This window comes from Oryzias latipes, chromosome 12 (assembly GCF_002234675.1).
Source record: "Oryzias latipes chromosome 12, ASM223467v1".
Taxonomy (NCBI): domain Eukaryota; kingdom Metazoa; phylum Chordata; class Actinopteri; order Beloniformes; family Adrianichthyidae; genus Oryzias; species Oryzias latipes.
In genome coordinates, this window is record NC_019870.2 from 16412245 (window position 1) to 16428514 (window position 16270).

At 38.8% G+C, this 16270-nt stretch overlaps 1 protein-coding gene across 1 annotated transcript in view; it reads left to right on the plus strand.

Annotated features, from left to right (window-relative positions):
* Window positions 1-12928, plus strand: part of LOC101175177 (transmembrane protein 132D-like) — a 44006-nt gene extending 31078 nt beyond the window's left edge. Inside the window, exons 6-10 of the mRNA XM_011481911.3 lie at window positions 801-1009; window positions 3612-3792; window positions 4783-4896; window positions 4974-5165; window positions 10548-12928. Of these exons, the coding sequence (XP_011480213.2) occupies window positions 801-1009; window positions 3612-3792; window positions 4783-4896; window positions 4974-5165; window positions 10548-12020 (2169 nt within the window). The 3' untranslated portion in view covers window positions 12021-12928. The remainder of the gene's footprint in view (window positions 1-800; window positions 1010-3611; window positions 3793-4782; window positions 4897-4973; window positions 5166-10547) is intronic.
* Window positions 12929-16270: the final 3342 nt, after the last annotated feature.

Sequence of the window (16270 nt, forward strand, 5' to 3'; positions counted from 1 at the left end):
ATTTCAAAAAACTTCAAAATTTGTGCTTTTTTTTTTCCGTCTTACTTTGAAAACTCTGCACAGATGTTTAGAGCTACAACACTGTAGGAAAAGTATCATTAAAAAAGTGCAAAAATATCTAAAGGTAATGTGGGGTGTAGCTTAGTTTTACCTCCATATGTGGACACTCTGGCTTTGCAGAAATGATTAGTGAACATAGTGTACATAGCATGCAGTTGTAGTGAAAAAGGTGCACCGCGCCATTTGCAAAGTGCTTATTCAAAGTGGGGCCTTAAGGTGTGGGCAAGGCAGTGGAATCCACTTTAGATAGTTGCCCTTGTTTAAATTTGCATAAAAGTACAAAATGATGATTCTTAGTCATTCCTTCGCCTGCCTTTGCCTTCCTCTTTCATGCCTCCCCCTTTATTTCTCTCCACTCTCTTCTGAGCTACAAACCAGTCTGGCACTCTTCAATTATTCTGGTGGAGCCAACGGTTTAAGATAAGTGAGGCAGCCGTGTGGATAGGGCTCAATCTGAAATAAAACTCTCTAACTGCTGCGTCTTGCCTCATTGCTTTCGCTGGTTGGAGACTTCTCCTGCCAACAACTGAGCACTGCAGGGACATTTGTGTAACAGGGCTAATCTGCATCTGTAAACAGCTACAAATGTACTTCGTTCAAACAGAAACCACACAATGAAATAAGAATTTATAGAAGTTTGGCATAAGAAAAACAATTTGAGTGGATTAAATCCAAACTTTGAGAGGTTTTTATTGGGAATTTTTCTGTGAATTTCAGCATTTTCATCCTGTTCTTTTCAGGTGTCAGAGCGGTGCAACTTCATTTACGTAAACGGCAAGGAGGCAAGGGGAAGAACCAGGGCAATGGTCAACTTTACTTATGCTTTTCTGAGTGCGCAGCTGGAAATGAGTGTATGGATGCCCCGCTTGCCCTTGCTTATTGATGTGGCCGACCCTGAGCTTAGCCAGATCAAAGGCTGGAGGGTTCCCGTTACCACTGGCAACCGGAGGTAAGCTCTGACCAACTGCTTTGCATTAGTTGTTGTCTGCCTTGTTGGAACCTTGATAATAAGGATTTCCCATGAGAAAAATTATAGTGGGCTCAAAAAGTTTAACAAGAAGGTGGTATTCCCCTTACAAAGCAGCGGTCTAACATTTAATTTATGTGATAGGGGAGCTGCCAAATAGACTGTGAGGTTTTGGTGGAAAATTTCCATGAAAAATGGATTTAATTTGTCAATATTTCGCAAATCCATCACATATACGGAGGACGCTTGCTCCTCTCCTTGTTATACCTGGAAAGTTTTCAAAAAAGAATTAATTTACACTTCAGGTTCAATACTTTACCTTTAAACAGGTTGTTTTTAAAGCAAAAACAGCCTTAAAAATGTAAAAAACATATAAAACGTTTACCTTTATCTTTCTCACAAAGCTTTATAAAGTCTGATATAGCAACAGGCCGTCTGTGTTTGGTACATTAGATGCCGGGTGAGTGAAAAAGCAGCACGCTTGCCCTGCAGATAAAGGTTAGTGGGATTCACTCAATAAGTACAGTGAAGTCATTAATTTATCACTCAGTACTGCTTGATAATGGGTGACTGGCCTGTCATTTCCGAAATAAAATCGATACCCAGCTGCAGATACAAATAGATAATGGGTCACGGGTATTTTTTATTTTTTTTTGCAGCGCCTTTAGATGAAAACCAGTGAATAGCGAAGTAGTGAAGTGCTTTGAAAGTAAACAGCGGCTAAAAATTCAGAAAATGGTTAGGGATGAGCGATGAGCTGAAACCTGGTTTGCAGCATCAGTTGCTAATATTTGCAGCGTAGATATAGATAGAAAATTTCTACAAGGAAAAAACGCACTGTTGAACATGATTTCACAGGTGTTTATTCAAAAAACTGTCATCGTCACAACCATTAAAAATGGTTTATAATTTTTACTACCTTTTACTAAAGTTTTAAAGGTAGAATAGCAAATGTTTGCAAACCAGATGACAAGAAAACACTAAGTTTAACTTAAGGACTGAAGACGTGAAAAACAACAATTCATGTTTTGGACATCATCCAAGAGGAAAATCATTTTTTATGGAAACGTTATAATTACTTCAAAAGTTACTTTAAATATGTTTTACCACCTTTATTTTTTCTTTTCTCTTGCTTTCTTTACTTTAATAAATGTAATTTACTTATCTTTTTGCACTAGTGTTGGTGTCAGGTTATAGCAGAATGATTAAATTATCCATCCATCCATCCATCCATCCATCCATCCATGCTTAACTAATTAATAGTAACTCAGTTTTTAATATTTCATTTGTAACTTTTAGCAGAATTATGTGCATGCGTGACACATCTAAAAAAGCTTTGTCTTTTTGCCTTTAAGGCCCCCCTTTGATAATCTTTTGATCAATTGTAAAATCATTTTCAGTGGTTTTGTAATGATGGTTATGTTGTTTTTAGCAAAAAAAAAAAAAAAAAAAAGAAAAAAAAAACCTGTGTCGTGATCTTGGACAATGTTTCTGCAGAGCGGCAGGAGTTCATTAAAAATGAGTCTGTAGAGCAGGGAGCTTGTGGCTTATTGTAGTAGTTTGTACTTACCGTACAATCTTTTCCATCTGTTTTTTTTCATCTGTTCCTGATTTACAAGGATTGGATTAAAGAAATACTCATAAATGGAGTTTTAATTATAATTTTCTCAATAAAAATTCTCTGCCGTGAAAAAAAATGCTAAAAACTCAATTTTCCTCAGAGAGGGTCTTGAAAAATATGTAACTGAATAGCAAAAAAAAAACCTCCATGTTTAATTTTTTAAACCTGCTTCTGAAAACCTGAAAAACGTCCAAAAAATTTTAAAATTATTGAGTAGTTACAGCAGACAAAAAACAGTCAAAAGAAAAGAACAAGCATACTAAACAACTTATTAGCTGCTGTAATTTCAAAGTCACCTCAGATCAGACACAGGAAGGCAAAAAATAAAAATGAGTTCATTCTGTGAAAACATTGAGCTGCAACTCTAACCACCAGGATTCGGACAGCGAGATTTAGCAGAGCTACTTTAAGGACTGGTGTTGAGTCACGCTGGTTTAATTCAAGCAGCCTTCCCATCACATCTTAAGCTCTGACCTAAGGCTGTATAATAATGATGTTTATTTGACAGTAACTCTTGACAGGAGCTTTCTGCCTGCAGTACGAAAACATTTCCAGCAGCCCCGCGGCACACCTGGGGTGCACTGTTTGACAGATCAGCTTTGCGTATGATAATTATATGATCATAGCTGAGGGGTTCACAGCTTAACCTCCATCACCCACAAACAAACCACTGCGCCACAGGATCTCGGTTAATTTACCTTAAATGCGTTTGAAAGAAAAGGTCACTCTGCATGTGTTACGCCTCTATAGCACCAATAACATATCTGCTAGCTCTGTCTTTGCCTTTCAGGAGTTTCAAAGCAAAGCTGTATTTTTAAATAAAATAAACATAACGGAAATAGAAAAAAACATGCTGCTGGATGATGTCTGTGTGAAGAGCGTGAGCTGAAATCCACAAGGTTGATTACAAGTCTAATTAGAGAAATGTGTGACGGATGGTTTTCTGTTGCTTTTATGTGGCAGGTCTACATGGGACAGTGAGGAGGACGAGGAGATGAGGAAGGGCAGAGGTTGCATGCTGCAGTATCAGCACTCCACGTTGAGGGTGCTCACTCCCTTCATAGTTCAGCCTGACCCTGAGGTGCTCCTGGACGCTCTTAATGGGATGGATGCTGTTGAGTATTTCTTGGGTTCGGACTGGAAGGTATAAGCATTTTGCACAATGTTGCTTATAAGCATTTAAATCATACTTTTAAAAAAATAGAAAAAACACAATTTTCACTCTTAAAGTTTAGATATAATCAGAAATCAGTATATAATCAAAAAAAAGACACACATTTTTCTGACTCTAAGTCGCTCCGGAGCATAAATCACAGCAACCAATAAAAAAAAGTAAAATGAAGAGGAAGAAAAAAAAATCATATCGCGTTGGAGTACAAGTCACACTTTTGGGAGAAAAGTGCAATGCTTTTCTCACATGCAGTTCTTTCATCCCCTCTTTGGCTTTGAAGAACAATGTTAACAATTTGAATAAATTAAGTTACTTAGTTCAAGTATTTTCTACACTGTAGTGAGTGTCTAGTTGTTGTTCAGAGGCAATGTTCCTAAAGAGAAGTTTCGTTGGGGTAGTTTTTTCTTCAATTTTATGTTGATCTTTACCTTCAACTGCAAGAGCTGTGTGCGTTCAGCAGTAGTTCCGTGTCTCTGTAACCCAGTCAGATGACTTTCTGTCCCGCATTAACCCAAAAATGTAAAAATAAAATAAAAATAAAATAAAAACAAGAATAGTTATGTCTTGATGCAAAAAAGAAAAATGTCATAAAGTTCAGAATTAAAACTGGCAGATTGTCCTCTGTGTTAGTTTTGGACGGCGCTTCTTCTTCTGCGTTGGTGTCAGTGGAAAATAATGACCTACAGTGCCCTCTAGTGATTGTTAGTGGAAAACAACTGTTAAATAGAAACTAGATGTTAGTGGGAAAAATGACAAATATTTGAGCAAATATGTTTTTTTTAAAAACCACAGATAAATTGCTCCTAAGTATAAGTTGCACCCCTGGCCAAACTATGCAAAAAAAACATCCTATTCGAATAATACGGTACATGTATTTTGAGGTGCACTGACATACAAAAGGCAGTTGATATTTCAAAGTTCCTACCCTGTTTTTAGACCTACTCATGCATGTTACCTCAACAGGTGGACGTGACTAATCTTGTTCGGGATTCTCTAAAAGCAGCAGATCCTGATGTGGCCAGAGTGCTTGATGGGATGGTCCTGCAAGGACGGGGCGTTGGTACTACTGTGGTGCAGGTGGGTCGCGTTGCTGTGCGTCTGTCCCTGTTTGGTTCCAGCACCACACATGCTTATCAGCTGTCTCTTGATCCCAGGTGGTGTCTCCCCTGACGTTGTCAGTCTTAGCAGAGAGAACCATCAAGGTGTTGGATGACAAAGTGAGCGTGACAGAACTCGGGGTACAGTTGGTGTCCGGTCTGTCTCTGTCCCTTCAGCTCAGCCCCGGGAGCAACAGGGCTGTGATTGCCACGGCGGCCACGCGTGAGATGATCACACAGATCAAGCAAGTAAGTAGCTGGAAAATTGTAAGACGCAGAGCATAAAAGTGTGAGAAACTGCTTAGTCGGTCTCGCTGGCACTTTTCCCATTTTATGCCTGCCAGTTTTATAGTTTTTATATGCACCACATCACATTTGGAAAGGGAATGATTTGTTTAAGAGTGTTTAGTTAATGCTGCTTCAAACTGAACTCTATGGTTTTAATTCTTCTTTGTCAGATCTTATCAAAAACGTTTTGTTAGATCCAAACTTCTATTTAGCTACTAGTTTTTCTGAGTTCAGGTTTTTTAACAATCATCAGGCTTCTCATAAAAACATATCTAACACATTTGGATGCAGCAGGACAAACTGTAGTAAACATAACCTGAGGGCAGTGTCACACAGCTACTAGACATGTTTTGCGCATTTTCCACAAATTAAATTTTGGTCTTATGAATTACGTATATCACACATTTATCATAAAAGTGTTTCTTGCATCCGTCAATGTGCACAGTCAATGTCCGTTAAAGGTTTCAACCCACGGATCTTGATGTGAATTTGAGTTGTTCAAAAGAATTATGCAGTTTATGCATATTTTATGTAGTTTATATGCAATTATTCTGTAAATCTTATTGCGTGATCTTTCCATGACCATTATACGTATGTCTAACTGACTTTTTACGCATGAACTATCAATGTATGACTTTTGAATCACATATATGGCGCACATATTATTCTCAAATCACATAGTTGATGCACAAATCACTAATGAATTGCATATAAACAGCACAATAATCACACACGGTACGTGTTCTGTGTAGATCTGCATGTTCTTTGCGTGGTTTATTCTTACTTCTTCTTTGGTTTTAACATAGTTTATTTGTGATACACCTGTGAAAACTACTAATAAAGACCACAACTTTTCTCACTTTTTCTCACGTAAATTCACATATGAGCAATTTTTATTGGTTCAATATGAGCAATATTTACGTAGCAGCTGTGTGACACACCCTGGACTTGGTCAGATCGCATGTCATATCGCACTTAAGTCTATTTTTTCTGAAATCCGTTGCCACTCCAATCCAAGAGTCTTTTTTGTTTGGTCCTGATCTGTGTAGATAATTGTTACAAGACTCTTGTAGAAAATATTTGTCCAAATCCCAACATTAGGGTTTTCTCTGAGCTGTGGTTATTTGCAAGGTAGCTCTGGATTGTTTTAGTTTTAATTTGCTTTATTCTGAAGCATTACAGTTTGCTGACGTTACATCTTTAAACTTGTAGGCCACTGATGGAAATTAAAAAGTGTGGTTTCTAATTTGGTAATGTAAGACTAAGCTTAAGCTTAGCGACTTTGCTTATTACTACAGGGTTCCCTCATTTATTGTGGGAGTTACATTCTAAAAATTAGTAAGTGAAAGTCACACAGTAGGATTATAGATGTGTTTGGGTAGTTAAACCCCTCACGACATATCTAATAGACTGTTCTCCAAAAGGCCTGAACATGTTTAAACTGTTCTCTTTTGTCTTAACTCCAAAATTTTAAACCTTCATAGAAAATAAGTCCGGTATTATAGAATGAAACAAAGATCTGATCATGACAAAAGATTTATGTAAATCTTTGCCAATCTGACCACAGATGATTCATGATGACTTTAAACGAGTCATTAGTCATGATTATTGTCTGTATAAACAACATTTTATATATTTATATATATATTATACTTGTCCAGACTTTTTAAAATCTTTTTAGGGGTTAATACCAACAGGTCTCTGAGTTTTTACTGTCTTTTCTGCAATCACTCATTTTCAGTCATTAACGGAAAATGACAAAACAGTCAAACTTCTCATTAAGGCATAAAAACGCATAAAACAATCAGAAAACCCCCCAGAAAATTCTTTAAGAGGTCTTAAAAATGTTAGACTAATAAATGTCAGAGATATTATTGAATTTATATGGAAAAGACTGTACCACTTTTCCCAGCATTTTCAAGTGTTATCAACGACCAAAAGAATACGGTAGCCAACAGGGCTCACACTACACACAAAAGAAACAATGCAACGGCATCACCCGAGGCACAACGAAATTACACGCAACACTACGACATAACCGCAGCAACAGCAGAAACCGCAGCACAGCGGAAATTAGGACTTTTTTTCCTACCTGCGGAAAAAAAACAATTCAGTTTCAAACTATTCGGCGCTCCTGAGAGCTATGTGATATTTGGACAAGATTTGGATGTTTTCTTACAAGATAACGTAATTTCTTACAAATATACGTTTGTCTAAAAATATAAATTTACCCAGCTCTCCATATAGTGACATCTGCATCTAACGCTCTTTGTCTTGTTTTTTGAAATTACGGCTTTTAAGTAGTACATTTACGAGAAACAAACTTGTATATGTACAAGTTTTATCATAAATTTACGACTTAAAGTCTTGTAAAATTTACGAGAAAAAAGTCATAGATTAACGGGGAAAAAAACACCAAAGTTTTCCGTTTATCTGAGCCTAGCTTGACGATGAAATATGTGGAGCCTTTTGTGAAGTTTTATTTCCGGATAGGTTTAAAAAACAGAGATTATGAACCTTTTGGCGACTCAAAATCAGATTATTTTCAGTGGAGCCGGCTTTCCGGGGTTCGGTGTCAGTAAAGCGGAGTTTCATATGTAAAATAAGGAGCTCAGAGACACGTTTGGGTGTAGAGGAACGCTGCAGCCTTTATTTTCCTTTTCATTAACATTCCCTGAAGTTCATTTGTCTCATTACGTGATGAACCTGTCATCCGAACACCAGTGAGGAAGTAAACAGTGTTACATATGCCCCCTCCTTCAGATGAAACGTCCCGTTTCAACATAAAACAATAAAGAGGAATGAAAATAGTCTGTTATATTAGCATTAGAATGTTGAAAATGCCACAAAAAAGTGCTGCTCCTTGAGAGATCTTGTCTTTAATGGAGGAAGAAAGGCTTCAGGTGGACAGCTGCAGGGATACCAACATTCAGCTCACCTGTTCACCTAAGTTTAGTCGGTCTCCTCTGCTGCTGCGCGGCGTTCACCTGCTGCTCTGCATGCTCACTTCCATTTTAATCTCGTAAAATTCCAAGTTTTTTTCTCGTAAATTTACGGTTTAAAATCTCGTAATTTTACTTTTTTTTTGGTGGCCCTAAAACTCAGTCGTACTGAATATTTTGAAACTGAATTATTTTTTCCCGCCGGTAGGAAAAAAAAAGTCCTCATTTCCGTTTTGCTGCGGTTTCTGCTGTTGCTGCGGTTACGTCGTTGTGTTGCGGGTAATTTCGTTGTGGTTCGGGTAATGCTGTTGCATTGTTTCTTTTGTGTGTAGTGTGAGCCCTGTCGGCCACCGTAAAAGAACAACAAAAAAACAAAACAATATTCAATTCAGAATAGCAGGTGCTTGCTTAGAAAATCAAAGGCTTTTGAAAACCAAGTTTTGCTGTTTCGATTGTATTTAGGGGGGCAAACTATAAACTTATTTTTAAAGCCAAGCACAAAAGATTTTACAATATTTATGCTTTGTCCTTGCTTCCCCAATTGTGGACACAATGTGCCCGCTGCCCCATCCATTTTCTGCAGCTGCCATGCTGTGTGGGAAAAAAATCAAGATAAGGCCGACAGAGAGCACAGATGATCATTTTAAAAGCTCACTCTCGCATTTAGAAATGGCAGCCTGCCCACTTTAAATCATGCACCCTGTTGTGTTCATGGAACAGCAATTAGCTGGCCCATAGCTGCTGGAGCGACAGGTCGCCTTACATCCTGTACAGTGTCAGTGCTGGTATTCCCCTGTCAATAAACTGCAGTGGGCATGCCAGAGCAGATCAGCAGCCAGTTGTGTCTGCGATGGCGAGTTGTTAATAGCCGCGGTTACATGGGCAGAATATCTTGATCGGATCAATGGTCGGGTTAAAATTCACCCGTGCACATGGGCACAGAAAACCTTTTTTCCGATTAGAACAAACGTTCCCATGGCTCACACTTTCGTTCGGAATGAATAATTTGGGCATGCGCAGTAGTGTAAAATCACCCGGATGCGGAAATAGGTCCCGTTGTAAACAAACCGCTGCCCCAGACATTTATACAGCAGCTCGGTAACATACGAGACGATCTTCCAAACGTGCTTTTTATTAATGTTATGAATATTATGAAGTGCCTGTTTGCTCATCGTTATATTTAATCTGTGTGGTCAGTGCTTTTTGTGTAAGAATTAAGATGGACGAAAGCTTAGGACAGGCTAACACGGGCTAACATCATTAGCCTGATGGATGGACACAAAATCCACAACCGTTCGAGAAACGCAGCAATCTGCAGCTTTCTAAGGACTGAGCGACATTTATTTTCTGCTCTGAAAAGTTTACACAGACCGCCCCGAAAGCCACTCTGTGAGCTGGCGCCCCGAGCTCTGTTCGAACACGGGTCCTCCTGAGTCCTGCAGCCACTAACCCAGAGCGGCGGGACGGCTCGCAGTCTGAATTCTCCCACACATAACAAAACAACAAAACGCACACGTAACCCCCCCCCCCCGACACAAAATTTTTAATCCAGCTGCTCTGCTCACTCGGGTGCCAGTGGACCGAGTGAGCGTCGGGGGGCACGAAGCGCTCCTCCTCCGAATCTCCCCGGTGAGGGGTGAAAGAGAGGGGAGAGCCAGCGGGGCGAGAGCGGAGCGGCGCTTTTCACGGGGCGTCCGCAGAGCGGCTGGTCGGTCCCGTATGAGCTCCAAAGCTTTCTCTCAGCGAAACACCGTCTATGCATGACGTAACCCAGAGCAGTAGTGACACACGATCGGAATGACTGTTTACATGCTCTACGATCAGATAAACGATCGGTATAACCCACCTATCTCGATCGGAAAGAAATTCTGATCCGAATGAGTCTGATCGGGGCAGAGTATTCCGAACGGCGCGTTTACATGACGCATTTTCTTTCCGATCAGGCGTTCATTCCGATTACTTTTGCCCATGTAAACGCGGCTAATGTTGCGCTCAGAGCCAGTCAGAATGTTTTCAAATGCAAAATATATGCTGGGTCTGTGGCAACCCAGTATCTTTCATTAGCCATAGGAAATGGGTCATTGTGTATTAATGGGATTTGACTGACTAATTCCCATCTTATTATAACTTCTAAAGCACCACTTTCAGATCTTTTAATGAAAGACCTCTATTATGCTTTTTATATTCATTTTTTTCACAAAAACCTCAGTTAAAGCAGTGTGGATGTCTTTTTACACAAGAAAAAGTCAGCCGATTTGGTCTAATTGGAGGTCGCAGGAGAAAAAAAAGAGTGTGAAGCCAGACTGAATATTGATTGCTACTTGTTTTCTGACCTGCTTTTCATCTTGTGAGCTTTATTTTGTTCAGTTATGACTCTGCCTTTCCCCATTTCCTCCCACAGGAAGCTCTGATCAGCTGCTGGGTTCAGTTCAGTGACGGGGCTGTTACTCCGTTGGAGCTGTTTGACCGGAGCGTCTACTCTCTAACAGTCTCTACCTCAGATGAGAGAGTGGCCACAGTACGCCGGACTCCCCAGTCCACGTTTGTGGTAGCTCAAAGTGAAAGTGAAGGTCGGGGGAAGCTAGTGAAGGTGGAGCTGAGAATCTGTGAGGAGTGTCAGAAGTCTAAGAGGAAAAGTAAGCTGGCAGTGGGTGCAGGGCTTCTAAAGACCAGTTTCCAGAGCGGCAGAGCTTTTCCAGGAGAAGGAGGCTCTCAAAAGCAAAAAAATGTGGATGGTAGTAAACCAAAAGTAGTGAACAGTGGCATCAAAACAACAGTGGTGTCCCAAAATACTGTTAAGGATAAAAGGTTGCTCAGAGGTACAGCATTGGTTCAGCTGTCTGGTGGGACAGAAACTACAACTTCAACCACTTTCTCGACCAATTATGTTCATGCCGTTTGGGTTGGTCCCAGTAAAGCTACCACAGGAACGTCCTTTGGTGACATGAGCCGAGGTATCCCAACAACTATGAGCAAACTAGGATTAAATACACAATGGTACACTGCCAAACCAACAATGAATGTGCTTGATCAAGCTGAAGGGAAGAAAAACAACTATGGAAACATGTTTGACAACGTCAATTTACAGACTAACAATGACAACCCCAATGCAGAAATACCTAAGAAGGAGCCACCCAAATCCAAACCACCGAAACTGTTTGAAGGAGACCTCATTAGGACATTCAAAGCCATGTCAGACATGGAGATTGGTATGTATGCCTTGGTGGGGGTCTCCTGCATAGCCATCTTGGCTTTTTTGCTGAACTGTGCTTCATATAATCTCTGTTTTCGTAAAAGTAAGACTCCTATACAGACAACTCCAGCTCCCAGCACAGACCCAAAAGAACACAAGCATGACTGGGTTTGGTTGGGGGGCGGCAGTCAGAGGAGCAGCAGTCCTGCACAGGATGTGCCTGCTCAAGTGTCCACACTAAAACGCGAACCTCCTTGCCCTTTGGAATCGCACCATTCTATAGATTCCATGGGTCATTCCAGTATAGAGAACACCTTGCCCACTGTGAGTGCCCCAGCAGTTCCAGAGAGGACTGCAACACTGGGACGCAGCAGGACTAGCTCCCAGCAACATCAGTATCAAGGCAAGGCAGTCAACCCTATGGCAATCCGTTCCGCCACCTTGCTTGCAAGGCCGCATCGCAGCGAGCCGCTCCATTCCCCTACCAGCAAGAGAAATCAGGTCCAGTTCACTACCTTTACCACCCTGGACATCAAGCACCTGACAGCACTAAAGAAGAATGGTGTGGACTTAAACTGGGCCAATCAACAAGCGCAGCAGCAACAGGCCACCGCTGAACCCAATACGCCATTACCTGACATGCCGTGGCCTGTAGTGAAACCATTGGGAGAGCCTCATTGAATTTACTAAACTGTCAATTTGTGTCTATATGTAATTAGCCCTTGTGCTATCGGCACTTTGACATTGGGAGTTGGGTCATCTAGACCCCACAAGACAGTGCACTAAACCCTTTTTCTTCAATGATTTGTGATCTTCACTGGTTTCCATGGATTACATGAAATCCTCTCCACCTTTATCCACCTTTGTCACGGTAGGGATAGCGCGTCAATGGTCATCTTGACCCCATTGGATTGCACAAGGGTTACGACAGAAAGAATTTTCACAACTGTGGACATTCTGCTGCTGAATGTTTCAAAGAAAATAAGCAATTTTGATGGAAGTTAAGAAACACTGACTGTAAATGTATGAAGGACAATTTATATCTGAAAAGATGTGCTGTCAGTACAAATTGCTAAAGTTTTTATTAAAAAATGTAATTTTTTAGTTTAAACATCTATTTTAAGTGGTGTACTACATTATACATTTTATGGGAAAACGTGTCCTATTCTACTTTAGTACAACTGTATTTTTTCCTGTATGACCTGCTAAATATTTTGCTAGCCATTATTCTGGTAATTTCCTTGCATTTTTTTCTGATCTTTTGTGTGCGGGACTTTTTTTCAGCAAAAACGTGAGAACTCTTAACACGCTGTCAGACAATTTATAATTTTAAAAAAGCCTCTCGAAAAGTTCCTAGCCACTGTCCTCCACATGTAATTCAATTCTGATTCATGCTATGCACAAGTTGAAATGGACGATCCATTGAAGTGTCTTGGGTTTTTCCTTACAGAAACAGTTTGTATGACATTAATACATGTTCATCTGCAAAATATTAGACACTAATAATTTTTCTATGCAAAACACTCTGATTTCTAAACCAAATGTTATGTTTATTTCCTATTTGTGTCAACTAATAAAGACAAATATATGTATTTAAAAAAAAAACGTTTCAATTTTGTTTTAATTTTGTTTATTATTAAACACTAACTCCCAGGAATGCTCAATGAATTTGGATTATAAACTAAAGCTTAATTTAGAATAACTGATAAAAATTGTTTGATCATCATTCAGGAAAATCTTAAAATTGAAATTTTGTAAATGTTGACACTTAAACTGCATAAATATTATTACAATACATTTTCACTTAAAAAGTAATCACGACTTGTTTTTCCTTTTTTAATTTTCCTGTTTTGTTGTTTTTAATCCCAAACAAACTTTACACATTTTTAAAAGATTTTACCCATAATTCCTTTTTGGCACAGTCTACACTATTTGGCAGTTGTGGGTCAACAGGGCCTGCAAAGCCTTTTCTGCTGGCCTAAGCTTATTTTGAAAAAATATTGTTTTTTTTTAAATAAAAATTGCAAATAACTTGCAAGAAAAACTACTAACATTTATTTTTTAATCAACATTTTTCTTTATATCATACTTTATCTAATTAGCATAGATACTGATAATGCTGAGAGAAGAAATACCCAACAATATGTGCACGGACAGATATTTGCTTTAGGATCTGATCTCAACGGAAAAATACCACTAAGGTCACTAAATTACGCAAGTAAACTGTACACTGAAGTCTTTTTCAAACACTTAACAGTTATTGTCACACATGTACATAAGTTATTAAGTTTTGCATCAACATACAATATGTGTGCAGTAAAAAAACGAAAGTGCAGGGCAAATTTGTTCTATATACCAAGCTGCCTTCATGTAAAAAGATTGTACATGTAAAAAAAATTACAATAGTTTGGCACGCTTGCAACAAAGTTTTCAGTTTTTTTGTTGTTTTGTTTTTTGAGTCCTTTAAACAGCACATTTACAAGCACGAGTGTTTCCTCTGAGTGCTCACACACAGATTAACAGACTCAAACTAAGTTACAAGCTTGCCTTGAAATATTAAAGTACTAGGCAAAACTTTTAAACAGGTGTGAAAAAAAAATGATGAAAACAAAGACAGCTTTCAGAAAAAGAAAACACGACAGCTTGATTTCATAAATTTACAAATTGCAAAAGAAAACTTTAAATCAAATGAATATTTGTTAACTGCTCTGAGAAGCACAAAATCAGAATCAGGTTTTTGATTAACCAATTATACCAAACAGGTGCTGATGATTGTTAGTGTAGGTTGAAAGCACATCATGAACTGAAATAGAGACAGCTGGTTAGGAGGCTTTAAACTGGTTGATAAAAGCAGCCAAACTCTGCTACCAAGGTGAAGATTTAAAATACAGCAATGAGACACATGCATCAGCAAGATCTTTTCCAAATATTTTAAAGCAGACTGGGTTTAGAGATGTTATAGGTTATTTGTAGAAGCACAAAGAATTGGGGAACATTGAGGATTGATGCAGGGATTGCCTATATAGAAACTTGGTGCAGCAGATGAACAGACACTTCAAGTTTATTACCCTTCAAAATCAGAGGATGTCCAGGAGAAAGGAAGGTTCCTTAAACATTTGGAGCAGCGTTTCTGCAATGGAATCAGAGATTTGTTAGGATTTATGGTTAGAAATGCAGGCAGATATCATGCAATAACAACTAGGAGACACACAATATGATTGGCCCTAAATGAATTCTGCTATAGGACCACAAATTACAAATATACAGCCAAAGTCATTAAGATCTATCTTTAAGTGTAGCGTAGAACAGGATGTACTGACAGTGATGATATGGCCTCAATAGAACCTTGATCTGAACATCGTGGAGATTGTATGGGATTAGATGAAGAAACTGAAGGATTTAAAAAAAAAAAAAAATTACAGAAAAGCTGTGGTTAGTCCTCCAAGATATTCGGAACAAAATACCAGTCGAATTCCTTCAAAGACTGAACTCAAGTGTACCAAGAATAATGGATGTTGTTTTGAAGGCAAAGGGTGGTGATCACACCAAATACCAATTTTATTTTTGCTCACTCACTACTGTTTGATTATTGAAGAAAATAAATACTTATAAGTTTTAAAAGCATGATTTGTTTACAGAATTTTTTCCCACCTGCATGAAATTCTGCACAATACTTCATCTCCTCATAATTGATCAACCAATCAGCTTATCTCTCCTGCAGGCAGAAAATCGACCATTGCAAAATGTTGCACTGATCAATGTTTTCTGCTTTTCTCTGAGTCAATTTGTGTCACTAAAACTTGAGATTACTTTCTACCCTGAGTCTATCATTTCACCATGCAAAACACACTGTCATGACTGCAGTCAACTGAAACAAGGACAGTCAAACCAGCCACCCGTCACAAAAAGTTGCAGTGGTTTTTCGATGTGAGCGCAAAAGCGATCATTAATGTTCTGTCAGAAGGAGTGAATTCCACTGTGATTTAATTCTTTTTTTTTTCATAAAGTGCTTCGATTTGACAGAAGCAATGTGTATAAAGTTATAGTACTCTTATTTGATTATTAATAATTACCAATGAACACATAGTTACACAAATCTTTTTGATTTTTTACATTTCCCATCTAGAAACACACAAAAAAATACAGTTTAGAAAAAAATACTTGTCCAAAAGCAGCTGTTTTGTACTTTTTGCAAATGCTAAACTATTGGGTTAAAAAAGAAATCATCACAAAGCAGCAATTATTTGCTTATTTTGCTCAGTAAATTGGTGGATCAGTACTCAACTGTTCTACAGCAACTGCTACAGTAAGTGGGTGTCAGTTCAGAGGGGGGATATAATCACCCGTAAACTCTTAGATCAGGCACCAAGCTCCAGTTACAAGCCTGAGCAGGATGCACACAAGACTGTCTGACCTCAGATTCAAGATCGTGATCAACACGGGGACCCAGAACCACGCAGCCAACTGCCAAGATTCCAAGAACAGCATCTGAGATCTCTGTTCAGAAGAGCCCTGCGCTAAAAACAGTGGAGATACTTTGCAAGCTCCCAGGCCTATTTGTTTCTAGAAATTAATTTTGCTTTCTGAAAATTTTTTTTTAAGGAAAACAGAAAAGGTAGGTACTATGAGACATCGCTAGGTAGATGATGACGTTTGTTCATCATTTCAACCAAAGGTTATGGCATGACGCAATACTGAATTTGCTAATCATAAAACTTTTATAAGTATACATTGAAGACGTATTTGAAAAAAACTCAAACATCAAATGTGAAACATCATCATCCATACAGGGGTGCTCCATAGTATCTACCTTTTCTGGTTTCTTATTGTGTTTGTTTTCTCAAATGTTTGGAATAAATGAAATTTATCCCCAAAACAATGGGTGGACAATTGTGTTGTCGTTGCTGGAATGTTGTTTTGATTTCTCAAAT